Here is a 27,647-nt window from a genome sequence, read left to right as displayed (position 1 = left end):
ACCAGGAGAGACTGGACAGTATAGATGTAAAACCAATATGCCAGCAGTTTATCTCAGTTAACGAGAGGAGCAGGCATGTGTGTGGCCCCTTCACATAGTGGACATTGAGTTGTTGTGTGGGACACCAGTAGTCCATGTCTGTTGCTGTAACAGTAGTTCATGTTTAGAATAAAAAAAATCCCAGCTCACTGACTTGATCAGGGCAATAGCGCCTAAAATGTTGCATAATTTTGCTGAGAGATCTTTTACTTTGTAGTAATCTGAGATGAGTAGTTTTATGGACATAAACCACCAGGTCATTCAGTGTTCCCTTAGTGCCATAAGAGATGTTGGTGTACTATAACTGAATTAATGATGTTATGTCCTTAAAGTCATATTCATTTATTGTCATGACTGTATTTAAAGCTATTTTTATATGATACCTGATTTATATGGAATATGGCTGAAGTGAACTAAAGCCTAAACTAGTCATTTGTTTAATAGTAATTTAACATTATATAATTCACATATAAAACTATGAATTGTGATTTTAAATGGTTTAAAAGCATGTAGAATAGCATATGTAGACAAGTATATTTCTCCTCTTTTTATTAAGAAGCAAAAACAAAAAGGAAAAAAAAAAAAAACAGGGCAGGGTTCGGTGGTTGAATCATCCGTCCCCACCAATGCCAAAACCAAATCTATGCCCTTGTTTTCATTCTTCTGGAATTCCCATTTCATTTTCCTAGTTTTGTTAAGTAAATCATAACACAGTGGAATATGTCATCAAAGCAATTCTGAGGGGGAACCAACCCCCGGTCATCTGGTCATGCTTACTTTGCTCAAGCTAAGTTGGCCCAGTGTCTCATAAACTTCTTAGACATATTAACTTCCTGTTTTCCATTTTCCTAATCCCAGAGATCTATTTTGAGGCATTCCAAGAATAAATTCTGTTTCATAGCCATGTATAATGCCCATCCACTCTGGCCAAGGATTGATTGATGAGTGGTGGTCAAATAAATAAACAAAAGTCTCACCACCGTGTTGACATAGCCTACAAAGGGTAAATAATACAGACACATTCATTTAAGATTATCCTTTATCTCACTCTCCCTACCATCATCTGTCACACCAATTTGTTTGCTGTCCTTCACTATATCCATTTAACCCTAGAAGTTTGTTATATAAAACCACCAGTGTATTATCATTTTAGTGAGACTGTTTGTGACTGCATTATTGCATCTGACAAGTTCAACTTTATTACATTTTATTAGAAGTTAATTCTGAAATTATCCTTAAAAATTAGCTGTATATAAATATTAATTTATCCATAGTTAAACATAATAACTCTCCTGAGTGAATGGAAAGGCCATGACAGTTTTTAATTTCAATATAATAATGTGTGAATTCTAAGAAATGTGTTGAAATGAGTAAGAAGGGGTAATCAAGTATGAGTCTGTCATATAGCTCAAAACCACAGTTATGTGATCAGTGCCAGAAACAAACAAACAAAAACCCAATAATAGTTTTCTGAATAATATAATTATTCAGATATGTACACGATGAATCCCAACCATAAAAAATAAAGCCACAGTGTGGTGATTTTTACAGGAAGGCATGCAGACACCACCACCACCCCCTTTTAATTGTGCATACAGCACTACAGCAAGGGTGCATTTTACACATTAATAATCATTTAAAATTAACCTAGGCAACGTCTCTTTTTTATTAGGCCTGACTTAGTAAGAACTACAGCCCCCTCTCCAACATCGTCAAGGCATTCCTTGCTAAAGGAGTTATTAACAACTTTTCACATTCCATCCTCTACTTCACAGGTTGGCCAAGGTGGTGAGAAAGAGGAAAATCATCTGTCACAATGACAAATCACTGAAGCTTGTGTACTTGGAGATACAGTGGGGCAAAAAAGTATTTAGTCAGCCACCGATTGTGCAAGTTCGCCCACTTAAAATGATGACAGAGGTCAGTAATTTGCACCAGAGGTACACTTCAACTGTGAGAGACAGAATGTGAAAAAAAAATCCATGAATCCACATGGTAGGATTTGTAAAGAATTTATTCGTAAATTAGGGTGGAAAATAAGTATTTGGTCACCTCAAACAAGGAAAATCTCTGGCTCTCACAGACCTGTAACGTCTTCTGTAAGAAGCTTTTCTGTCCCCCACTCGTTACCTGTATGAATGGCACCTGTTTGAACTCATCATCTGTATAAAAGACACCTGTCCACAGCCTCAAACAGTCAGACTCCAAACTCCGCCATGGCCAAGACCAAAGAGCTTTCGAAGGACACCAGGAAAAGTATTGTAGACCTGCACCAGACTGGGAAGAGTGAATCTACAATAGGCAAGCAGCTTGGTGTGAAAAAATCAACTGTGGGAGCAATCATCAGAAAATGGAAGACATACAAGACCACTGATAATCTCCCTCGATCTGGGGCTCCACGCAAGATCTCATCCCGTGGGGTCAAAATGATCATGAGAACGGTGAGCAAAGATCCCAGAACCACACGGGGGGACCTGGTGAATGACCTGCAGAGAGTTGGGACCAAAGTAACAAAGGTCACCATCAGTAACACACTACAACGGCAGGGAATCAAATCCCGCAGTGCCAGTGCATGTCCAGGCCCGTCTGAAGTTTGCCAGAGAGCACATGGATGATACAGCAGAGGATTGGGAGAATGTCATGTGGTCAGATGAAACCAAAGTAGAACTTTTTGGTATAAACTCAACTCGTCGTGTTTGGAGGAAGAAGAATACTGAGTTGCATCCCAAGAACACCATACCTACTGTGAAGCATGGGGGTGGAAACATCATGCTATGGGGCTGTTTTTCTGCCAAGGGGACAGGACGACTGATCCGTGTTAAGGACAGAATGAATGGGGCCATGTATCGTGAGATTTTGAGCCAAAACCTCCTTCCATCAGTGAGAACTTTGAAGATGAAACGAGGCTGGGTCTTCCAACATGACAATGATCCAAAACACACCGCCCGGGCAACAAAGGAGTGGCTCCGTAAGAAGCATTTGAAAGTCCTGGAGTGGCCTAGCCAGTCTCCAGACCTCAACCCCATAGAAAATCTGTGGCGGGAGTTGAAAGTCCGTGTTGCTCGGCGACAGCCCCAAAACATCACTGCTCTCGAGAAGATCTGCATGGAGGAATGGGCCAAAATACCAGCTACTGTGTGTGCAAACCTGGTAAACGACCTATAGTAAACGTTTGACCGCTGTTATTGCCAACAAAGGTTATGTTACAAAGTATTGAGTTGTATTTTTGTTATTGACCAAATACTTATTTTCCACCCTGATTTACGAATAAATTCTTTACAAATCCTACCATGTGGATTCATGGATTTTTTTTTCACATTCTGTCTCTCACAGTTGCAGTGTACCTCTGGTGCAAATTACTGACCTCTGTCATCATTTTAGGTGGGGGAACTTGCACAATCGGTGGCTGACTAAATACTTTTTTGCCCCACTGTACAAGCTGTGTTTCCACACAAAGGATAGGAACTGATCTCAGAGCAGTGAAAGCAGAGCAAGTGGTAGCTTACCATGCACATTTACCATCAAAGACCAGAGGTTCATCCACAATGTGCATGCACAAACCACCAGAAAAATGCTGCTGGCTTTACCTATGCTCATTGCTTGTCCTAAAGAAAGGTTACAACTTCAACTACTGTTTCCTTAATTCATACAGTCTGGTAATGAAAAAAATCCACATTGTGCACAAGTTGTTGCTGTGGCAGTTCAGTTTAATTATTCAGTTAGCAGTAGTTTGTGGCTCAGCTGCAGAGGAGGGGTGGAGCAGTGGGTTTAGGGTGCAGGCTGGTCATGCCTTCACTATTTTAGTAGGTTGCCGGGACCTGACAGTTCTGTGTGGTGTGGAGCAATGAACGTGACTGGAAAGCTGCTCTCATAAAAGCAAAGGAAAACAGTGCAAATAAATTAGCTCTCATTGGATCAGCTTATGCAGATAAATTTAAAGCATGACTCTACTTGAATATTTCAGAACAAATGGCAGTGTGTTGAGGCTATTCGGTGCTCACAGTTAACTGTCCTAGGGTGTGGTGTACTCAGATAAAATATGTCTGTTGTTTGTCTCCTGCTTTGCCTCTTCAATCTCAGTAATTTTTCTACATGGCTACATTTTCTATGAGTTTTCGGATTGTGTTTTAAAGTAATTTTAAAAACAGCCTCTAAATGTAGACTCAGGGTACACAACAAATCAAACATACTAGGTCTACTAATTGTACAAATTGTACGCTTGTTGTACTCTTTAAAACTGTAAATGGGCACTCTTGCACATTTTAGTTTATAACCTCTGGACATAGTATGTGTGAGTGCAAATATATTTGTATTAATTTATTGTTAAATGTTTTTTTGTTTTTTTTAATGGAATAGTTAAATGACTTGAGCCCAATGCCCCATGTCAAAGGTGACTGCCTGTGCAGTCCATGCACTCCGGTGCAGATCCCAGACATTATTTTGAATTGGAAGACCAGTGGTAAAGGGTCACAGGGTCATCCTTCAACCTGCTCACATTAGCTGTCAGCATCCTCTATTGGACATATGTACCATATCCATATGTTCATCCTGTTCACATCGAATGATGAGACTTTCTGCATACAATTGTTTAAATGTCAAAAGTTTTTTCTTCATAACAGTTCAACCCTTTATTGTCATCATTGAGTTACTGAGAATTCACTGTCTGAGAGTAAATACAACAGTGCATGCATACAAAAAAATTATGTATAACTGAAAGAGGAATACATTTTTTGTCAAATACAGTGATAATTTTGATTGATGATTATGTTTTATTGCTTTAGAAAGAGCAACTCTATCTGTAATTGTTAAGCAATTTGAATTAGGCATATTACCAAGTGTAATACCATCCTTTTGTGACTTTGTGTTTACATCCTTGTTCATCTTTTTTTATATATGTTATGCACAGCTGGATTAACAATTGACAATGCTTTACTGGGACTCTGATATATTGGCACAACAGGCACCGACACACGCCACGTCTCCTTTCTGTCTGGTAAATTTACATTTACCAGACTTCAACTTTGTAGAAGACAGGCCTCTTCAGTCCATCAGTAGGTTAAAGTTATAGCCAATAACATGAGCAGGAACAAATAATTACAGCGGAGTATAATCCCACTTGCATTATGACAAGACACCAGTTTATCTGTGGAGAAAAAAGCACAAGAACATCATGATGATGTTATTTCACAAAGAATCTTTCGGCTTTAGTTTACACGTGTGTGTGTGTGTGTGTGTGTGTGTGTGTGTGTGTGTGTGTGTGTGTGTGTGTGTACTGTTAGATGTTTCTCTTTTTTTGTCCTTTCCTTTTTCCAATAAAAAATATTTAATCATTCTGCTATGTGGTGTATGATTCCACAGTAAGTTTAATTGTGGAGGTGTATCAGTATTATTCACCCTTGTGTGATCTATGCTCAGAGAAGTGATGACTGACCCTCCTCTCCTCCCACTTAGACCTCCAAAACTTAGGTGAAACACAAGGGGAGCAAGACAGAATAAAACTCTCCTCCACAAGCTAAACGCCTTCCTAACAAAACCTGATGTAATGCCTCCTACTACAGATAACTACAGTAATGGTTAACAAATGTACACTCTCTATATCTTCTAAAGTGTTACATATTAAGATATAATGAAAAAGTATCTAGTCCTTACAGGATGTTAAAATTGGAAAAACAGAAACTGAGAGAAAGAATGTGGTGGACATTAGTGTCATTATTTAACAAAAACTAAGACAAAATGCAAAAAAAGGCTATGAAAAACTAAGAGTGACATATTTTTCAATAGCTTCCAGAACCAACTTTAGAAGCAATAATTTGAAGTGATCATTTTCTATTTGACTTTATCAGCCTCTCACATTGTTGTGGATGAATTTTGGTGCACTCTTCTTTACATTAGGGTTCGTTTTTTAAAATAAGCAGAGGTGAAAAAATACAGAAAGTTTTACCTTAGCAGAAGTACAATGCAAAGAAAAAAAGTAGCTATTTCAAGGACATTAGCTGTAACTTTAGCTAACAGACAAACTGTGCACATAAATAGTTTGTGTGTTTGCTGATATTTGTGAAGGTTATAAAAACTTTTGAAATTAGCTGCCACTTAAAAAAGCATTAAAATCTTTATGCTCTCTCCCCTTCTCTTGTGCTAGGTACAGTCCTACAATTCATGACATCTACACCAAAAGTGCAATAAAATCATTCTGGCCCGATTTAACCCCCTGAGTACAGTGCTGTAAATGATGCTTAAATTATATTTTTTGAACTTTTCATGTCTTTGTATGTGACAAGCTCTTGTGATAAACACACCAATATAGCTGGCTCAGTATTGTTCCCTCCATTTAAGCACAAATAAGTTTTGGTTCGCAGGGCAGGGAAGTAAAAACTTCCCTCAAACGTGTTGAACCTTAAGTGAATTTGCTGAGACATCCATTCCTGGTGTGCTTGGCAACTGTCTTTAATGTTTTCCACTGGTTAATAATTGAAGGACTTAAATTCTTTGGAAATAGCCCTATATCCCAGCAACAATTGTTTCTTCTAAGAGATGGCTGATGTATTTTCCTCAAATCCTCCAGACCAGCAAACTGGCAACATTTCAGTTATTATACGCGTTCACACTTGGTGGTGACCAGTTAATCAAATAGATCTGAGTAGCAACACCTGACTGTAGATCACCCTCTTTATTCCTACAGAAGCACTTACTTTTTCAGAGACGGCTTCATTTTTTTAAAGTAAATAATGACACTGTGGAATATGTAATTTTTTTTTACTTCATCTGAGATTATATTTAAGATTCATTTTAAACCTGCCAAATTTAAAGAAAATATACTTTCATTTAGACTATATAGAGTGATCTTTATATATGTGTCATGCATGTATGTGTGTAGGTGTTTGTGTATCCAACCTGACACGCTTTGGACTTTTGGGATAAATTTGCTCCAGAGCTGACATTCTTTGGCTTTCATCATTGTCTTTTCTTCTGGATGTTTATAATTCAGTGTGACATACTTCTGCTCTTGAACAGTAAACACGGGCCACTTAGCTCCCTCAAGGCCTGGATTTCTGAAACAGACAATAAATCAGTTCTAAGAATCATCAGGGTCTTCACACTAGTTGAGTGAGTGTCTGACCATCTGGTTATGCTTACCCTGTACGAGCAAAGTTGGCCCAGTGTTTCATAAACTTCTTGGTCATATTAACTTCCTCCTTTGTGTATCCCAGAGATGCATTCAGAGGCATTCCGAATACAAATTCTATCTCATACCCATGCATAGCACCCATCCACTCTGGCCAGGGATTGACTGATGAGTGGTGATCAAATAAATATACAAAAGGCTTACCACCATGTTGAGAGAGCCTGCAAAGTGTAAATAACAGAGATATATTATTATATTACAACAGGTTAGCTCAAGATGGATGAAACATAACAGAAAAATAAATAAAGTGGTTCATACAAACTGAGGAAAAAACACAAAAAATGCAGAAACATTGTTAGTGTTAGTAATTGTCATTTTTATATTGGTTTGCAGTTTTAAACTATTAGTAAGGTGGCATTTCTTTAAACCAGCTCTATTTGTCAGTGTTTTGTCAGGATTTGTTTGCAATAATCGCAAGAACATAAGAGTTGAGTCTTGTTCTTGTTCTTAGTCTCTAGATGTTGTGAGAATTGCGGTTTGTTGCAGCAGCTTCCGTAGTTAAGTGTGTTTTGCGGTTTTATTCATAGTGTCCTTTTTGTCTTTTTTTTTTAGATTTCAGTTTTTACAAACTATAGACCTTAGTCGTCTTTTTTGTAATTTTATGGTCCTCACTGTCTTTTTTATATTTGTCATGATGAGGGGTAAGACTGAGTGGAATGGCTCTGTGTTTCTATACACTCAGGACCTGGCACTCTCACACTCAGGATCTGGCACTTTCAAAAACACAACACTGCTGCCTGTAGCCAGACCGGTCATCCTGCAGGAACTCAAAAGGTGACGTAATCAGTGCCAGGCCAGAGTAAGAATATAATCAAGGAGAAGGAAACATAAACCCTCCTTTCCACCGGTCGTCATGGGGAATGTGAGGTCTCTTAAAAGTGGATAACTGGTAAAGCATCAGAGTAATCGGCAGTATCGGGAGCGCAGTGTATTATGCTTTACAAAGGTACCTGGACCACACCACCACAGTATCAGACTTTTTCATAGTTTGGCTGACAAAGACGCCAAGCTGAGCAATAAGAAGAAAAGATGGAGAGATTGCAGTGTTTGTTAATAAATGGTGATGCAATCCAGGACATGTTATCTACGATGAGAATTCTCCGCTATATTAATACGTGTTTATGTAGCAGCTAATGGGTCAGCAGCATGTGACATCACACACGGGACTTTCACTGACCTAAAGCATAAACCCCCAGAGCCTTTCATCACCATCACTGGCGGTTTCAACCATATCTAGCCTCCACTATGCCAACTTTAAAGCAGTATCTGGTCAAAACATGAAAAAATAAAACTTTGGATCTTCTGCACGCAAACATGCAGGATGTATACAAAGCCACTGCCCTCGCCAACTATGTAGATCAGACCAAAACCAGGTCCTGTTAACATCTCAGTATGTTCTTGCAGTTCTAAGACTTCCTGTTGCCACCAAGCCAGTGAGACTGCATACTGGGACATGCTGAATGAAAAGTAGAGGATCTTCAGGCCTGGGAACAAGGACAAGTTGAGAAACCTACACCATGACCTAAAGGCAGGGCTGAGAAAGTGTAAAGATACCTACAGAGAGAAGCTGGAAACCAAACTCCAGTTGAATAATTTCAAACAATTGTAGAGAGGGATGCAGCTGATCACTGGCCTCAATCAAAGAGATCAACAGCAGCAGGAGGGCAGCATGGATACAGCCAGATTCTCGAGGTTCTGGATGGGGGGGCTGTAATGTTTTATTGCAGATACATCCTATCTGGAAGATCTGCTTCTTTTGATGTAAGCTTCCTGTGTTTACGACCCTTTGGTCAGCAGGACAATAAAGAAATTGAATTGAAATTGAATTGAATTGGAGGTCTGACACACACACACACACACACACACACACACACACACACACACACACACATTCTTACTTAGATACAGAAGTTCACACATATACATACAATGCCTTTTCTTAGAACCATGTGGGCGTGGCTTTGTTCTGACGTGTTTTGTGTGAACTGTGTCTCAATAAAAAGGGCAGTAAGGGAGGTCGTCGTCGAGGTCATTTTCGTGGTGGACACAGGCCTCCCTTGCGCAAGTGATTGATCAATCGACTGTCTTTTTTTCTTCATGATGAATAAGTCTCTAGAATTAGCGAGGCTTGTGGAAACACAGACCCAACAGAACCCTTCATGGACTGTGTGGAGTTTTTGTGTCTTGACATCAGTCTTATCTATCTTCTTCTGTGACCACCTTTTTATTTCAGTGTGCTATCTGACCTGGCGCATATGGATTGATACCTTTGATCTTATTCTTACCATTGCGTAAAAGAAAAAGAAATCAGTTTTAATATTACCCTGATTCTCCCCAATATTGATTTTTGAAGCACATATGTTGTAAAGTGGAGTGATGAAAAATACATGGAAAAACATTCCCGATATATCCATAACCATTTTTCTTGTGCTTACCAGAAAAAGTCTCATAACAAATATTCACACACAATCTCACCATTGCAGCACCTTTTTTTAAGTTGACATTTAAATGTATTCATTGCTTTACTACTGTTACTGTAAGATACTACTACGCCATAGTATCTTGAACAAATCTCACCTTGTTTGATGTAGCATGCTACTGGATGTTCTTAAAAAACAACTATCAATACAATTCTGAGACTTTAATTAGTCATTTTTGAGTTTATTAACTGTGACTAAAAAATATGATCAATAAGAATTACTCATTACCTGTGAGCAAAGTCGAGCACTGGACAAATGAACATTTGATCTCCAACAAGACTACATACAGAGTCACGGTTTTTCACCCTGTTGTCCACATCTGTCCAATCCGTGTAATGGAAAATGGCTGCGTCTCTCATGACATCACTCGCAGTATCCATTGCAAGCGTCACTCCTGCCAAGAATTCCTTTCTAGTGATGAGACTCTGACCGGTGTTATTAAATCCAGGGACTGCATAAACAGCAAAATATGTCCCTTCATCCTTATTTAAACCAAACATCACATCTTTCTTTGCAAAGTTACCAGAACTTAGAAGTACCTGCAGAAGGAAGAGAGAAAGTTGTTTAGTTGTTTTTGTGAAGTTAATTTGTTTATACATTTACACAGGGAGTGCAGAATTATTAGGCATGTTGTATTTTTGAGGAATCATTTTATTATTGAACAACAACCATGTTCTCAATGAACCCAAAAAACTCATTAATATCAAAGCTGAATGTTTTTGGAAGTAGTTTTTAGTTTTAGCTATTTTAAGGGGATATCTGTGTGTGCAGGTGACTATTACTGTGCATAATTATTAGGCAACTTAACAAAAAACAAATATATACCCATTTCAATTATTTATTTTTATCAGTGAAACCAATATAACATCTCCACATTCACAAATATACATTTCTGACATTCAAAAACAAAACAAAAACAAATCAGCGACCAATATAGCCACCTTTCTTTGCAAGGACACTCAAAAGCCTGCCATCCATGGATTCTGTCAGTGTTTTGATCTGTTCACCATCAACATTGCATGCAGCAGCAACCACAGCCTCCCAGACACTGTTCAGAGAGGTGTACTGTTTTCCCTCCTTGTAAATCTCACATTTGATGATGGACCACAGGTTCTCAATGGGGTTCAGATCAGGTGAACAAGGTGGCCATGTCATTAGTTTTTCTTCTTTTATACCCTTTCTTGCCAGCCACACTGTGGAGTACTTGGACGCGTGTGATGGAGCATTGTCCTGCATGAAAATCATGTTTTCCTTGAAGGATGCAGACTTCTTCCTGTACCACTGCTTGAAGAAGGTGTCTTCCAGAAACTGGCAGTAGGACTGGGAGTTGAGCTTGACTCCATCCTCAACCCGAAAAGGCCCCACAAGCTCATCTTTGATGATACCAGCCCAAACCAGTACTCCACCTCCACCTTGCTGGCGTCTGAGTCGGACTGGAGCTCTCTGCCCTTTACCAATCCAGCCACGGGCCCATCCATCTGGCCCATCAAGACTCACTCTCATTTCATCAGTCCATAAAACCTTAGAAAAACCAGTCTTGAGATATTTCTTGGCCCAGTCTTGACGTTTCAGCTTGTGTGTCTTGTTCAGTGGTGGTCGTCTTTCAGCCTTTCTTACCTTGGCCATGTCTCTGAGTATTGCACACCTTGTGCTTTTGGGCACTCCAGTGATGTTGCAGCTCTGAAATATGGCCAAACTGGTGGCAAGTGGCATCTTGGCAGCTGCACGCTTGACTTTTCTCAGTTCATGGGCAGTTATTTTGCGCCTTGGTTTTTCCACACGGTTCTTGCGACCCTGTTGACTATTTTGCGCTTTGGGGTCCTTAGGGACTAAAGCGCTATATAAATACAGGCCATTTACCATTTACCATATTTTGAATGAAACGTTTGATTGTTCGATGATCACGCTTCAGAAGCTTTGCAATTTTGAGACTGCTGCATCCCTCTGCAAGATATCTCACTATTTTTGACTTTTCTGAGCCTGTCAAGTCCTTCTTTTGACCCATTTTGCCAAAGGAAAGGACGTTGCCTAATAATTATGCACACCTGATATAGGGTGTTGATGTCATTAGACCACACCCCTTCTCATTACAGAGATGCACATCACCTAATATGCTTAATTGGTAGTTGGCTTTCGAGCCTATACAGCTTGGAGTAAGACAACATGCATGAAGAGGATGATGTGGACAAAATTCTCATTTGCCTAATAATTCTGCACTCCCTGTACACAAACACGCAAATACACACACATATATATATATACATACATACATACATACATACACACACATATATATATATATATATATATATAAACACCCAGCACGCCCCTGCGGGCGGTTTATCCTTCAAGCTCGGGTCCTCTACCAGAGGCCTGGGAGCTTGAGGGTCCTGCGCAGTATCTTAGCTGTTCCCAGGACTGCGCTCTTCTGGACAGAGATCTCTGATGTTGTTCCCGGGATCTGCTGGAGCCACTTGCCTAGCTTGGGAGTCACCGCACCTAGTGCTCCGATTACCACGGGGACCACTGTTACCTTCACCCTCCACATCCTCTCGAGCTCTTCTCTGAGCCCTTGGTATTTCTCCAGCTTCTCGTGTTCCTTCTTCCTGATGTTGCTGTCATTTGGAACCGCTACATCGATCACTACGGCCGTCTTCTTCTGTTTGTCTACCACCACTATGTCCGGTTGGTTAGCCACCACCATTTTGTCCGTCTGTATCTGGAAGTCCCACAGGATCTTAGCTCGGTCATTCTCCACCACCCTTGGGGGCATCTCCCATTTTGACCTCGGGACTTCCAGGTTATACTCGGCACAGATGTTCCTGTACACTATGCCGGCCACTTGGTTATGGCGTTCCATGTATGCCTTGCCTGTTAGCATCTTGCACCCTGCTGTTATGTGCTGGATTGTCTCTGGGGCATCTTTACACAGCCTACACCTGGTGTCTTGCCTGGTGTGATAGACCCCAGCCTCTATGGATCTTGTACTCAGAGCTTGTTCTTGTGCTGCCATGATTAGTGCCTCTGTGCTGTCTTTCAGTCCAGCTTTGTCCAGCCACTGGTAGGATTTCTGGATATCAGCCACCCCCTCTATCTGCCGGTGGTACATACCGTGCAGGGGCCTGTCCTTCCATGATGGTTCCTCGTCTCCCTCCTCTTTCTTGGGTTTCTGCTGCCTGAGGTATTCACTGAGCACTCTGTCAGTTGGGGCCATCTTCCCAATGTATTCTTGGATGTTCGTTGTCTCATCCTGGACTGTGGTTCTGACACTCACCAGTCCCCGGCCCCCTTCCTTGCACTTAGCGTACAGCCTCAGGGTGCTGGACTTGGGGTGAAACCCTCCATGCATGGTAAGGAGCTTTCTTGTCTTTATGTCAGTGGCTTCTATCTCCTCCTTTGGCCAGCCTATTACCCCAGCAGGGTACCTGATCACGGGCAGGGCGTACGTGTTGATGGCCCGGATCTTGTTCTTACCATTCAGCTGACTCCTCAGGACTTGCCTGACCCTCTGCAGGTACTTGGTGGTTGCAGCTTTTCTAGCGGCCTCTTCATGGTTCCCATTCGCCTGCGGGATCCCCAGGTACTTGTAACTGTCCTCTACGTCTGCAATGTTGCCTTCTGGTAGTTCAATCCCCTCAGTTCTGACTACCTTCCCTCTCTTTGTTACCATCCGACTACACTTCTCCAGTCCAAACTACATTCCAATGTCATTGCTGTATAGCCTGGTAGTGTGGATCAGTGAATCGATGTCTCGTTCATTCTTGGCATACAGCTTGATGTCATCCATGTACAGGAGGTGGCTGACAACTGCTCCGTTCTGTAGTCGGTATCCGTAGCCAGTCTTGTTAATGATCTCACTGAGGGGGTTCAGGCCTATGCAGAACAGCAGTGGGGACAGAGCATCTCCTTGGTAGATCCCGCACTTGATGGTGACTTGTGCTATGGGCTTGGGGTTGGCCTCTAGATTTGTGCGCCACATCCCCATTGAGTTCCTGATGAAGGCTCTTAGGGTCCCATTGATCTTGTACAATTCTAGGCATTCCAGTATCCAGCTGTGGGGCATTGAGTCATAGGCCTTCTTGTAATCAATCCAGGCAGTGCACAGGTTGGTCAGTCTGGTCTTGCAGTCTCGGCTGACTGTTCTGTCTACCAGTAGCTGGTGTTTTGCGCCTCTGGTATTCTTGCCAATTCCTTTCTGTGTCCCGCTCATGTATTGACCCATGTGCCTGTTCATCTTAGCCGATATGATGCCTGACAGGAGCTTCCATGTAGTACTGAGGCAGGTTATTGGTCGGTAGTTGGAGGGGACCGGTCCCTTCTTGGGGTCCTTGGGGATCAGGACCGTCCGACCTTCGGTTAGCCATTCCGGGTGTCTCTCGTTAACTAGCAGCTGGTTCATTTGTGCTGCCAGACGCTCGTGGAGTGCAGTCAGCTTCTTTAGCCAGTAGGCGTGAACCATGTCGGGCCCTGGTGCTGTCCAACTCTTCATACTGGAGACCCTTTCTTGGATATCTGCCACTGTGATGGTTACTGGACCCTGTTCAGGGAGGTCGCTGTGGTCTGCCCTCAGATCCACTAGCCACTGAGCATTGCCATTATGGGTTGCGTCCTTCTCCCATATGCTCTTCCAGTATTGCTCCATCTCCAGCCTTGGTGGTGCTGTTCTCTTATTGTTCCCTTGCCACTGAGAGTACACCTTTGCTGGTTCTGTGGAGAACAGCTGGTTTATTCTCCTGCCTTCTATCTCTCTGGTGTACCTCCTCAAGCGGCTGGCCAAGGCTATGAGTCTTTGCTTGGCAGTTTCCAAGGCCTCAGGTATGGACAGCTTGCTGTATTTCTTATGCACCTTCTTTGTCGCACCTTTCTGCAACTCCGTTAGTTGGCTAACCTCCCTCCGTGCTACTTTGATGTTGCCCTCTAGCCTCCTTCTCCATGGAGGGTACTGCCCCTTGTGGCTGTTCAACTTGTAGCCAAGCATCTCACTGATCACCGCTGCCGTATTGTAGATCAGCTTGTTAGTGTCGGTAATCGTGGTTGTAGGTATCGTCCGTAGTGCTGCATTAACATCATCTAGCAGACCTTCTGAGGGTACTTCACGTAATCTTGGTAACCGACTACGGGGGATACAGGTTTCAAGCTTGGCCATGATCCTATTTTTCAGGTCAGTTCCTCTCGCACTCAACGATCCTTCTCCTATCGGACTTGGGGCTATGTACCCAATCTCGGGTGGGGGTGATGATATCTCCCCCCTGACCTGGCGTCCTGACTCCTCCTTGCCATAGCATTTGTGTTGTACCTCGTCAATCTCTAGCTGTGAGAGCAGTCCCTTCTTTCGAATGTTGGAACACTGAGCTACTAGTTGTTTCGCCGTCATTGTGGATGTTGGATATCGAAGAATCCATAGGTCCCGCATCCTATTCATGTAGCCCCTTCCGCCGGGGTTACTTGCGTAGTAGCATTCCAACAATGCCCTGTTTTCGTCTCTTGCCCACTGATGCCTTCTTGTTCCAGTAGCCCACTTGTCGTCAGGGTGCCCTGGTTCCTCAACACCTGACGCGGACCTTGTTGATCCGGGCGACGTCCGAGCCAGCATGCCTTCATATTTATCTGTCTCGCTCATGTCTGCGGTAGGCTTGCTTAGCATAGGGGGTCTAGCCTTAGCACCCTTACTGGATACAGACGCCCCAGGCAGGAATCGAACTTGCGATCCTCTGTTCCAAAGGCGTGTAGTCTAACCACTACGATATATATACACTCAACAAAAATATAAACGCAACACCTTTGTTACTGCTCCCATTCCCCATGGGATGGACGTAGAGACCTAAAATTCATTCCAGATACACAATATAACCATCCCTCCCAAACAGTGGTCACAAATCAGTCCAAATGTGTGGTAGTGGGCACATCTGCTATATTGAGATAATCCATCCCACCTCACAGGTGTGCCACATCAGGATGCTGATGTGACATCATGAGTAGTGCACAGGTGTACCTCAGACTGCCCACAACAAAAGGCCACCCTGGAATGTGCAGTTTTTTGCGCTATTGGGGGTCTGGGGACCCAGAACCGGTCAGTATCTGGTGTGACCACCATTTGCCTCGTGCAGTGCAACACATAGTCGCATGGAGTCTATCAGATTGTCAATTGTGGCCTGTGGAATGTTGGTGCACTCCACTTCAATGGCTGTGCGAGGTTGTTGGATATTCGTGGGAACTGGTACACGCTGTCGTATACGCCGGTCAAGCACATCCCGAACATGCTCAATGGGTGACATGTCCGGTGAGTATGCTGGCCATGCAAGAACTGGGACATTCTCAGCTGCCATCTGCCCTGAACAATGTGAACCATGATTCATCCGTGAAGCGCACACCTCTCCAACGTGCCAGACGCCATCGAATGTGAGCATTTGCCCACACAAGTCTGTTACGGCGACGAGCTGGAGTCAGGTCAAGACCCCGATGAGGACGACGGGCATGCAGTTGAGCGTCCCTGAGACGGTTTCTGACAGTTTGTGCAGAAATTGTTTGGTTGTGCAAACCAATTGTTCCAGCAGCTGTCTGGGTGGCTGGTCTCAGACGATCTTGGAGGTGAACCTGCTGGATGTGGAGGTCCTGGGCTGGTGTGGTTACACGAGGTCTGCGGTTGTGAGGCCGGTTGGATGTGCTGCCATATTCTCTGAAACGCCTGTGGAGACGGCTTATGGTTGAGAAATGAACGTTCAATGCACGGGCGACAGATCTGGTTGACATTCTTGCTGTCAGCATGCCAATTGCACGCTCCCTCATTGCTTGTGGCATCTGTGGCATTTTGCTGTGAGACAAAACTGCACATTCCAGGGTGGCCTTTTGTTGTGGGCAGTCTGAGGTACACCTGTGCACTACTCATGATGTCACATCAGCATCCTGATGTGGCACACCTGTGAGGTGGGATGGATTATCTCAATATAGCAGATGTGCCCACTACCACACATTTGGACTGATTTGTGACCACTGTTTGGGAGGGATGGTTATATTGTGTATCTGGAATGAATTTTAGGTCTCTACGTCCATCCCATGGGGAATGGGAGTAGTAACAAAGGTGTTGCGTTTATATTTTTGTTGAGTGTATATATATATATATATATATATATATATATATATATATCTCCAAACGCAGAAGTTGCAGCAAGCTACAGTAACAGCAGAGGGAGATATTTTATTTCAAGCCAACATGAAAATAATCAAGGGAAGGTGTTTAAGCAGACATTATTATTAAACACAGTTACATATATATATATACATATTAGCCACCTATCTTAATCATTTCTTACAATTAACAACTCTGGAATATACTTCATATTATCTCCCCCTGCTGGTAATGCAACCTCTGCATGTGTTGCCATTTCACATTTTGGAGAGTCAAATCGTGAAATAGACTAGCATGTCTAGTTGTCTAGTAAACGCTTTGCTGTGATACTAGGTTGTATATATATATATATATATATATATATATATATATATATATATATATATATAGTCTGGAGCATTCAAGTATGTGTTGACAGAAAACATATTAGCCATGATTACAAGGAATCAACTGTTTCTGCCCATCAGTCTGGGAAGGCCATTTCCAAACAATGTGATGTCCATCATTCTTAAGTGATCCAACATTAGACCACATAATGATGAGAGAAATTATAAAAAGCCAGATAGCTACAACAGTCCTCTGCTAGTATATTAAATACTAAAATTCATGATAGTACAACTGAAATTATCTCTCAAAACTGAACATGACAGCATGGCTTAGGTTGCAAAATTGCAACTGAAGAAGTCACAAAACTTCTGGAACAATGTCCTTTAGATAGACAGGACCAATGTGGAGATGGGATTGTGATAGTAGGCTCAAATGTGAAGCAGTCTCCCTAACAGCTTAACCTTAGGCAAAACTGGGTCATGCAACAGGACAATTAACCTAGGCACACCAGCAAATCTACATCAGAATGAAAAAAAAAAATCCAGACCAAGTGTTTGTGGTGGGATGTCAAGAGACTTGTGCATAAGCAAATGTCCATTAACCTCAATGAACTGAAGCAACATTGTAAAGAAGAGTGGGCCAAAAGTGATGAAGAGTCATGAAGTCGTACATAAAGCAGTTACATCAAGTTATTCCTGTGGAAAATGGTTCTACAAGCTACTGAGTCACAGTGTATACTTTTTTTTTAAATATTTTTTTTCCACACACTGCTTCTTTAACTTTGTTTTTAATAACTAAAAAATCACTCGGTGCAAGATGCCATGTACTGTAGTTCATCTAAGGTTGTATTTTATTTAATCTGGTAAAAACCAGATAATTGTGATTTTTTTTTCATGTATAACCTTAGAATTAAAGAGGGTATACTTCCCTTTGATTGTATAAACGTTTATTTTTTTTCTTTTGACAACATGTGGACTGGTTGCATGCAACTTTTTCCTTAAACCAGTGTTTCCCAACATTTTGGAGCCACGCCACATATTTCACATTATAAAAATCACACGGCACACCACCAAACAAAAATGTCACAGAAAGCACATTGATATTTTTCCCGCGCACCAAATATAGGAAAATTTGCTCATCTGGGTAGGAATTTTTTCCAGGATCCAGGTCAGATTGACTACTTTTTCTTTTCAAATATTTATCTATTGCTATTATGTGCTGCGTTGTCTCACTCACAGCATGATTATTATGTCATTTATTCTTCGTCTTCTACTATTTTACTGTCAGTTGGCAACCAATTTAATTAGAGCAGATAGTTGTATTGCCCTCTATTTGAAGAGAATGTAATTGTTCTGAATCAGAATCAGAATCAGAATCAGAATACTTTATTGATCCCTGGGGGAAATTATTTTTTGTTACAGTGCTCCATTTTAAACCAACATTAAGACAAGACAGACAATACGCTAACTAAGAATAGTACAATATATACATATATATACATACATACATACATAAGTCACTTATAAATAAATATTTGGAAAAGAAACGTGTAGTTGTAGCAGCAAACAGTGTGTTAAGTGGATGCGTTGTACAGGGAGATGGCCACAGGCAGGAATGATTTCCTGTGTCGTTCAGTGGTGCTTTTCGGTAATCTCAGTCTCTCACTGAACGAGCTCCTGTGACTGACCAACATGTCATGGAGTGGGTGGGAGGTGTTATCCAACATTGTCTTTATCTTGGACAGCATCCGCCTCTCCGACACCACCTTGAGGGAGTCCAGCTCCATCCCCACAACATTGCTGGCCTTACGGATCAGTTTATTAAGTCTGTTGGCATCTGCGACCCTCAGCCTGCTCCCCCAGCATGCAACAGCATAGAGGATCGCACTGGCCACAACAGACTCATAGAAAATCCTCAGCATTTTCTGGCAGATGTTGAAGGACCTCAGTCGCCTCAAAAAATAGAGACGACTCTGGCCCTTCCTGTAAAGTGCTGTGGTGTTTTTAGCCCAGTCCAGTTTATTGTCAATGTGTACTCCAAGGTATTTATAGTCCTCCACAATGTCAACACTGACCCCCTGGATTGAAACAGGGGTCAAGTGTTTCCTGGTCTTCCTGAAGTCCACGATCAGTTCCTTGGTCTTTGCCACGTTGAGCTGCAGATGATTCTGCTCACACCACGTGACAAAGGAGTCGACCACAGCCCGGTACTCTGTCTCATCATCCCTGCTGATGCATCCAACCACCGCAGAGTCATCAGAAAACTTCTGAAGATGGCAGGTCTCTGTGCAGTGGCTGAAGTCTGTGGTGTAGAGGGTGAAGAGGAAGGGGGAGAGGACAGTCCCCTGTGGTGCCCCTGTGTTGCTAATCACCTTGTCAGACACACACTGTGGGAGACGTACATATTGTGGTCTTCCTGTCAGGTAATCAACAATCCAGGACACCAGAGAAGCATCCACCTGCATCGCTGCTAACTTGTCACCCAGGAGGGTCGGCCTGATGGTGTTGAAAGCACTGGAAAAGTCAAAAAACATGACCCTCACAGTGCTCGCCGGCTGGTCCAGATGGGTGTAGACACGATTGAGCAGGTAGATGATGGCGTCCTCTGTTCCGAGACGAGGCTGATAAGCGAACTGAAGGGGATCCAGATGTGGTCTTACTATGGGTCGCAGCTGGTCCAGGATGAGCCTTTCCAGGGTCTTCATGATGTGGGAGGTCAGTGCCACGGGCCTGTAATCCTGGGGGCCACTGGGACGAGGCGTCTTTGGTACAGGGACGAGGCATGATGTCTTCCACATCACCGGGACCCTCTGCAGACTCAGACTCAGCATAAACAGTTTATGAAAGACTCCACACAGCTGGGGGGCACAGGTCTTGAGGACAAGGGGACTCACTCCGTCTGGTCCAGCAGACTTGCCTGAGTGAAGTCTCCTCATTTGCATCTCAACCTGGTATTGAGTGAAGGTGATGGGTGGGGGAGGGGTGTCAGGAATCTCACAGGAGGCAACATGTGAAGAGAGAGGCTGGCACAGTGGTGTGGCTCTGGATTCCAGGCTGACTGCAGGTGAGGTTGTGGGGGTGGGAGCAGACACTGTGGTGTCGAATCTATTGAAAAACAGATTCAACTCGTCGGCTCTATTCTCACCTCCCTCAGCTCCCCTGCTGTTGGTTGGCCTGAATCCAGTGATGGTCTTCATGCCCCTCCACACCTCTCTCATGCTGTTCTGCTGGAGTTTCCACTCCAGCTTCCTCCTGTAATTGTCCTTAGCCTCTCTGATCTTGTCCTTTAGTAACACCTGGACCTTCCTCACCTCCTCTTTGTTGCCCCCTCTGAAAGCCCTCTTCTTGTTGTTGAGGAGGGCTTTGATGTCCTTAGTCACCCACGGCTTGTTATTTGGGTAACAATGAACAGTCTGAGCTGGAACAATGGAGTCGGTGCAGAAAGTTATGTAGCCTGTGATACACTCAGTAAGCCCATTGATGTCCTCGGCGTGAGGCTCACAGAGTGTTTCCCAGTCGGTCACCTCGAAACAGCCCTGTAGTTCCGCTATTGCCTCCTCTGACCACCTCCTAACAGTCCTGGTGGTCACAGGTTCCCTCCTCACAATTGGCACATAGCGGGGGGTGAGGTGAATCAGGTTATGATCTGACCTACCAAGTGGGGGGAGGGAGGAGGAGCTGTATGCATCCTTGACGTTAGCATACAGTAAGTCTAAAGTTTTCTCTCCCCTGGTGGGACAGTCCACATATTGTTTGAATGTTGGTAGTGTATTGTCCAGTGATACATGGTTGAAGTCACCCGAGATCACAATAAAGGCACTCGGGTGCTGAGTCTGTAGCCGAGCTATGGCAGAGTGGATAGTGTCACATGCAGCTGTGGGGTTAGCAGAGGGGGGTACATAAACAGCCACCAAGATGACGTGAGAGAATTCCCTGGGTAAATAATACGGCCTGAGTCCAACAGCACACAGTTCAGTGTCCGGGCAACAAATCCTTTCTTTGATTGTTATGTTGGCAGGGTTACACCACCGGTTGTTAACTAAAACAGCAAGCCCACCTCCTTTACGCTTACCACTAGCGATGCTGTCCCTGTCCGCCCGAACAGTGTGGAAGCCTTCCACGGAAGCATTCTCATCGGGAATGACCTGGTGCAGCCATGATTCGGTGAAACACATCAGGCTACACTCTCAGTATTCCCTCTGACTCCGTACCAGTGCTGAGAGCTCGTCGATTTTAATTGCCAACGATCGCACGTTTCCCATCACGATAGACGGCAGACACGGTTTAAACCTCCTCCTCGCTTCGAGCCTCCGCTGTCTCACCGTCACCTTTTTTCTTCTCTTCTGTCCTTGACCTCTGCATCACCGATGTGTTTTCCTCCAAATTTCAGCTGGTACTTCTGCGGGCACTTCTGCGGGCCTGGCCAGCGAGCCGGCCGGCATCAGGGCGATCAGCTGATCTCTGGAGTAAACAGTCCGTGCGTGTAGGAGATGTGCCGCGGTCCCGTTCCATGATAAAAGTAACAGTTCCACGGCCACCAGAAGAACAAAAACTCTCTCAATCCACATGATTCAGTAAGAGATAGAAAACGGAGGAAAATACAAGTCAGAAAAAAAAAGAATACGTAAGAAAAAAGAGCTAAACTAAGAGAAAAGCAGGAGCGACTGTAACAGGCTGCACGCTGGTTGGCGCATGCGCACTGCCCGTTACTCAGGTGGAACCAGTTAATCATCCACGGCACACCTGATCATTTTTCACAGCACACCCATGTGCCGCGGCACAGTGGTTGGGAAACACTACCTTAAACCCAAGTATGAACAGCACTTATTGGAGATGCATGATGTAGCGAAAAAAATATTTCTTAAAGAAAGTCAACCAAATGCCAAATATGGGTACTCACATCAACTGCATCTGGTAAGAAGTTCCCATCAACATGAGGCATAAAGGGAAGACTTAATAGTGACGATTGAGTGAGAACCTCAAATTGCTTGGTTGAGACTTTTTGAGGATCAGCCTGCTGCAGACAAGCTTCTAGACGAGCTGCAGGAGATGAGGGACAATCCACAAGTTTTGCCAGCATAAGAGACCTAAATATTGAAAAAGAATAAAATAAGGAAGAACTCATAGAACCAAACTTTTATTCAATGCAAATCAAATCAAATCAAATCAAATCACTTTTATTGTCACATTGTCACACAATATGATCTCACAGATAGTATGAAAGACAAATGTAGATTTTGGAACTGAATATTGAAGTCAAAAATCATGTTTTTTTGTAGTAGATAAATATATATAACTGAATGAAAATATATATCCACACACACACACACACACACACACACACACACACACACACACACACACACACACACACACACACATTATTATTTATTTTTTACTGTGATCAAAGCCTTTTTTGACAAAAAATAATATATGTTTTTATCTATTGCAAAGCCACAGTGTTCTTGTTAGTCTGTTAATCTGATTGCTAAGAATTGTTAAAATTAAACGTGTCAGTATACAGAAAGACTACTGTGTGTAAGTATCTTCAAATTTGGCAGATCCTTGTAAACTTAGCTGCAGCCTGGGACAACAGCCAAGCCCTCACTCTAGTAGGATATTTTTAACTGTGTGGGATCACCACAGCCATTGACCTGAAGCACAAAACTAAACACCTCGATACCTGGTTAGTATAAGACTGCAATGAAAAACACCATTTGTGTGCTAGCCAACACTTCAGAATTAACTATAGCCACTGCTGTGTATTCTTTTTACACTAAACTCTGGAGGGTAGTATCAGAAATAATATCAGACTATCAGGATGTATTAATATTTGTAAGTAATATCAGTTTCAATATTGGTATTGATAAAATCCTAACGGTACCTATATGGACAGAGGATGAATGAGAATGTCGACCTATTGTTGGAGCTAAAGGCAAAGTCATCAGGTTTCAGCCTCTGGAAATCTTCAGACTTTTTAATACACTTGTCATTTTGTCAGTCTAGATACAAGGGTTAAGTCAACCAAGTTGGCTCAAGACAAAGATGATAAAAAAATGTACACTACCTGTCCCAGGCCTCAGTCTGACTAATTGTGCCCCAGTATGCATTGGGGGAGCCACTCTGCATCACAGCCCTTTGAAAAAGATCCTGGCTGCCCGGCGAGAGCAGCTGGAAGCCAACAGATGCAGACCCAGCACTTTCTCCGAACAGAGTAACCTGGAAACAATGCCAAATTAAAATTGTTTCAACATGTGAAAAACCTTTCTAGAATTAAGGCATTTACCTTAGAAGGATCACCACCAAAAGCTGCAATATTATTTGCAACCCATTTAAGAGCCAGGCGTTGGTCCAAAAGGCCTGCATTACCCTGGATATTTGTGTTGTCGGGAAGAGACAGGAAACCAAACGCTCCCAATCTGTTATTGATGACCACAACAATAAGGCATACTGACAATGTATGACTGAAGCTAAATCACAATATTGCTTACTCTTATTATTCTAAAAAGAATATCACCCAGATTTGTCATACTCAATTTTATTTTCTTGTATAAATGTGTAGAGTTTCTAGTTACATATAATAGCTATATTTAATTACTATTAGTATTTATTACCTCTTACCTGTAATTCATTGATACCACAACAACACTTTCAGATTTACTCAGGAAACGGCCGTCGTAAATGTCCAATGACGATGTTCCTGAGATGAACCCACCACCATGAATCCAGACAAAGACAGGGGCAAGTGGTGCAGGCTGCGTTTTGTTGAAACGTGGCGACCAGACATTGAGGTACAGACAGTCCTCACTCAGAGGAGTGTTTGGGTTCCACATTTCTACACCTTTGAACCCTGGAAAGAATTTTGTTAGATAACAGCAGTAGTATAATTATATAATTTTGAAGAGCCTGATTGGGACAACATTACTGCAATCTACAAGTTCAAATTAATGTATTCATCGGTCCATTTCATTTTATTAGCTTGAAGAAAAATTAACTTGAATTTACCATTAATGTACTATGTACAGTTGTATGGTTGTTTTTACCTAGAATGAGAATCACTGACAACAACCTGATAACAGTGAGTTAGGTTCATTTCTATCTCTGATGTCATATCTAAATTAAGTGAGTGTGCTTATTACATTGATATATGTCTGGTATCCGTTGCAGTAGTTCAACAATCTCCGACAGGTGGCTTCATCTATAAATACAGCCAGCCCAACCGCAGTAATTCTTTTGAGTGAGGGGAAAGGCATTTGAAAACTTTGACTCGTGTATTCGTGTTAAGGAATATATGAAAGTGTAATGTGTAAGAGATACATTCTTTATCAGTCTAGAAAATAATAATACAAAAAAAAATTGCTTAACATTTATGGGTCATGTCCAAGATTTACTTTTGCAATTAAAAAAAGTGTTTAGTTGGGAAAGGGAATGCATACACTACGAATGAGATCATGTTTCCTAACTGCCACTCCCCACTAAAGCATTACTCTGAAATGAATACAGTGCAAAAAAAACTCTGCATGACAAAACTGTCCGAGAGCAAAATGCTACCCTTTATAAGCTAGCGTTTAGGTAACATAAAATGTTTTTTAAAAAACAGTCTAAAGTGGATTGCAATCCTAACTCTCTCTCTCTCTAAAAAGAAAAAAAATGAAGATTACTTATCAGTCAAACAAGTGATGAATTAGTGCTATCAGGTATGATAAATATTTTTGCAGGTTTTATTTTTAAATAAATTATAAAATAATATTATTAATTTATTTATAGTAATGTAACTCTCTGGTTATTGTTTAGATAAAACATGTGTACATAACATATAAATAACAGCAATGTGAAATATGTTGAAAATATTTATTTAACCCTTTAGAGCCGATCGGAGCGGGAACGCTCTGTTATGCGTAACTATTTTTAAATCCCAGTAGCACTGCAACCACGTAAGCTAGCGCAAAAATTTTTTTTGCATATGAAACCGGAGGAGTTGTACTTACATCTTTGCAAAAACTGCATAAAAAGCACTTGCAGGAACAAAAACATAATATTCCAGAAACACGCTTTACCGATCTGATCAGCTGTTCAAAACACTTCCTACGTTGGAATAGACGTCAGCGCGAACTTTTGCATTTCTGCCATTACCTGCCCGAAACCGGAAGTGACGTCATTTTCGCGGAAATGTAGTCTTTTTTGCGATCAGGGCCTCAGGGCCTATACTGCTCTTTTTAAAAGTTATCTTTGACTTTATGACTTTCTGTGTCGTTTCTGGGATTCTTAGGACTCATATTGCACTGCTGGAAATAGTTTATTTTGATGCATATGCTGCTTTTTTGCAAATTTGCAGTATAATATTTATTTTCATTTTTCCTGCAGTGTATAAAAATTGGTGTATTTCAAAAATAAAACTATGAAGACACTCAAAATAAATTTCCTGTGGTGGGAAACTATTTTGTGCAACTTTTTTGTATTTACAGTTTTGAGGGATAAGACTCTTAAATTTCTCTAACTACAAATATATGTTAAAAAAATCAAAAACGATTTTCAATTTTTTTGTAGTTTATTGCACTTTTTTGCAATTTATGTAATTACTATGCACTTAATGAATACATATTATTAAAATCTGGGCTATAATGGTTGTATTGATGTATAGCAACTTGAAATGCTCCCAAAAATGGCTCCACAGCATGTAAAAATATAATATAAGCTCTGGCGGACTTGGTTCTATGGTAGGTCTTAAAGGGTTAATACTATGTTTGGATTTTGTTTAGTCCTTTGAATATTTCATATTATGTAGTGGCTATATGTATGTAAGTGTACAGATATGCACTATCCATTACACAGTCTGTGCATGCATTGTGCCCAGTTGTGTTAATGTGAGTCCTACCAGGAAAGGCTGTATCAGGCATCTGGTAGCAGGAATTTGGAAAGTTGGTAGCATCCTTCACACCATCCCATTTCTCTACTGGCTCTGGCGCTCTGAATCTTAATTTCCCAACAGGTGGTTTTCCATAGGGAATTCCAAGAAAGGCTCTAACATCCGAACCCAGCACAGAAAGCAATTTCCCTTGAATTTTCCCATCGCTTGTACTGATCATAAGGTCATCTTGAGTGCCAAGTGATAATGTCAGAAAATTAAGCAATATAACAAGAAGTACACACTGAGAGTTTGCAGCCATGGAAAATCCTGAGGATAGAAAAATAAAGGCATATTACACTACAATATGGCCCTAACTTTAACCTTTTAAGTGCAATAAGCATTGTAGTATAAGTAAGACTTTGTAGACACTAAAAAAAACCCCAAAAAAACACATGCAGATAAACACACCAGCATTCCAGATACTATTGAAGCATGCCTTTGTTAACTAAAATAGCTTGTCTTCAGGTCATAGAAAGTTTAGGGTGGGTCGATGTGTGTGGATATATTGCGCAGAGACCGTGGGTGTGTATGTGCGTGTGCATGTGTGTGTGTGTGTGTGCGCGCGCGCGCGCACGTGTGTGAAAGAGAGAGAGAAAGAGAGGGAGAGCGAGAGAGGGGATCATTCCCGCTATCAGAGTGTCACTTTAAAAGCATCTTTAATCCTCGGATATTCACAAATACTGAAGCTGTTGGCGAGTATAAAAAGTGCAAGTAACTGCACGCACGCAGATCACGTGTGAAGCCGCCTTACTTTGAAAAGGCACAGACTAATCGAGGTTAGAGTGAAAATCGCGCAAGGCTGGTTCGATGCGCGCAATGGGGACACAAGCGCTCATGCACAGATTATTATAAATGACTGCAAGACTTAAATCCGCCAGTTCCAGTTTATAAAAGCTTTAGTGATGTCTTACCTTGTCAGCTAGCAGTTTGTGTCTGTCTGGAGTGAGTGAGGAGGGCACGGTACTGATAGGATGAAAACATGGACAACCTCTGTCCAGTGATCCCTGGGCCGGCCCAGTGCACCACCCACTACTACTGCTGCTTGTACTACTTGTATTTTATATAATACAACACAGTATTACCTTTCCCTGAATACAATTAATAATAGTAAAAGACAAAAACATTGCCATCCATATTATGAATGATAATAAAGACTGAGTGAAGAGCAAAATTTCGTGAATAAAGTCTTCAGTTTTATTATCTTTACAATACATTTTCTTGAAGAGGAAAAGGAAAGTTTGATTTGCAGTATTATGATTGTAACGATTTGTGAGTGCTGGTGTGATATTAATGTATAAAATGCACTCTTGCTGTAGCATTGTTATTTTTTATTTATTAATGATTTACAACAATGTATTTACACACACACACACACACACATATATATAAATATATGTATATATATATATATGGGCTGTTTCTTTTCATAATGACACATCCCTTTATTTATATCACAATCAGAATCTTTGTATTGTCATTAAACTTCAGATGTTCAACAAAATTAGAAGCAACTCCCTGCTAGCAGCATTTAGAATAAATAGCAAAACACAAATAAATAGCTAGAAAAGAAACCCAAATAAAATGT

General features: G+C 41.8%; 1 protein-coding gene across 1 annotated transcript; it reads right to left on the bottom strand.

Annotated features, from left to right (window-relative positions):
* Positions 1 to 4,671: 4,671 nt before the first annotated feature.
* On the bottom strand, positions 4,672 to 27,018 carry LOC146653806 (acetylcholinesterase-like). The gene is made up of 10 exons (XM_085379406.1): positions 26,974 to 27,018; positions 26,030 to 26,329; positions 23,776 to 24,004; positions 23,441 to 23,573; positions 23,222 to 23,373; positions 22,055 to 22,241; positions 9,931 to 10,241; positions 7,174 to 7,383; positions 6,931 to 7,088; positions 4,672 to 5,182 (listed from the first exon to the last, which is right to left on the bottom strand). The coding sequence occupies exons 2-10, from the start codon at positions 26,319 to 26,321 to the stop codon at positions 5,088 to 5,090; spliced, it is 1,767 nt and encodes a 588-aa protein (XP_085235532.1). The 5' UTR covers positions 26,322 to 26,329; positions 26,974 to 27,018; the 3' UTR covers positions 4,672 to 5,087.
* Positions 27,019 to 27,647: the final 629 nt, after the last annotated feature.

Source organism: Rhamphochromis longiceps, linkage group LG14 (assembly GCF_057381845.1).
Source record: "Rhamphochromis longiceps isolate RC_006_pf linkage group LG14, R_longiceps_female_GT1.1, whole genome shotgun sequence".
NCBI classification, from domain to species: Eukaryota; Metazoa; Chordata; class Actinopteri; order Cichliformes; family Cichlidae; genus Rhamphochromis; species Rhamphochromis longiceps.
This window is presented reverse-complemented; position numbering and strand designations above follow the sequence as displayed.

Bases quoted from the DNA above. Each gene is read 5' to 3' on its own strand.
- LOC146653806 (XM_085379406.1), bottom strand. From the start codon at position 26,321: ATGGCTGCAAACTCTCAGTGTGTACTTCTTGTTATATTGCTTAATTTT. The intron at 10,242-22,054 runs GTGAGTACCCAT...TTCCTTCTGCAG, and splicing joins TCTTACCAGATGCAGTTGAT to GTACTTCTAAGTTCTGGTAA. The intron at 5,183-6,930 runs GTTGGATACACA...TTTTCTCCACAG, and splicing joins AAAAGTCCAAAGCGTGTCAG to ATAAACTGGTGTCTTGTCAT.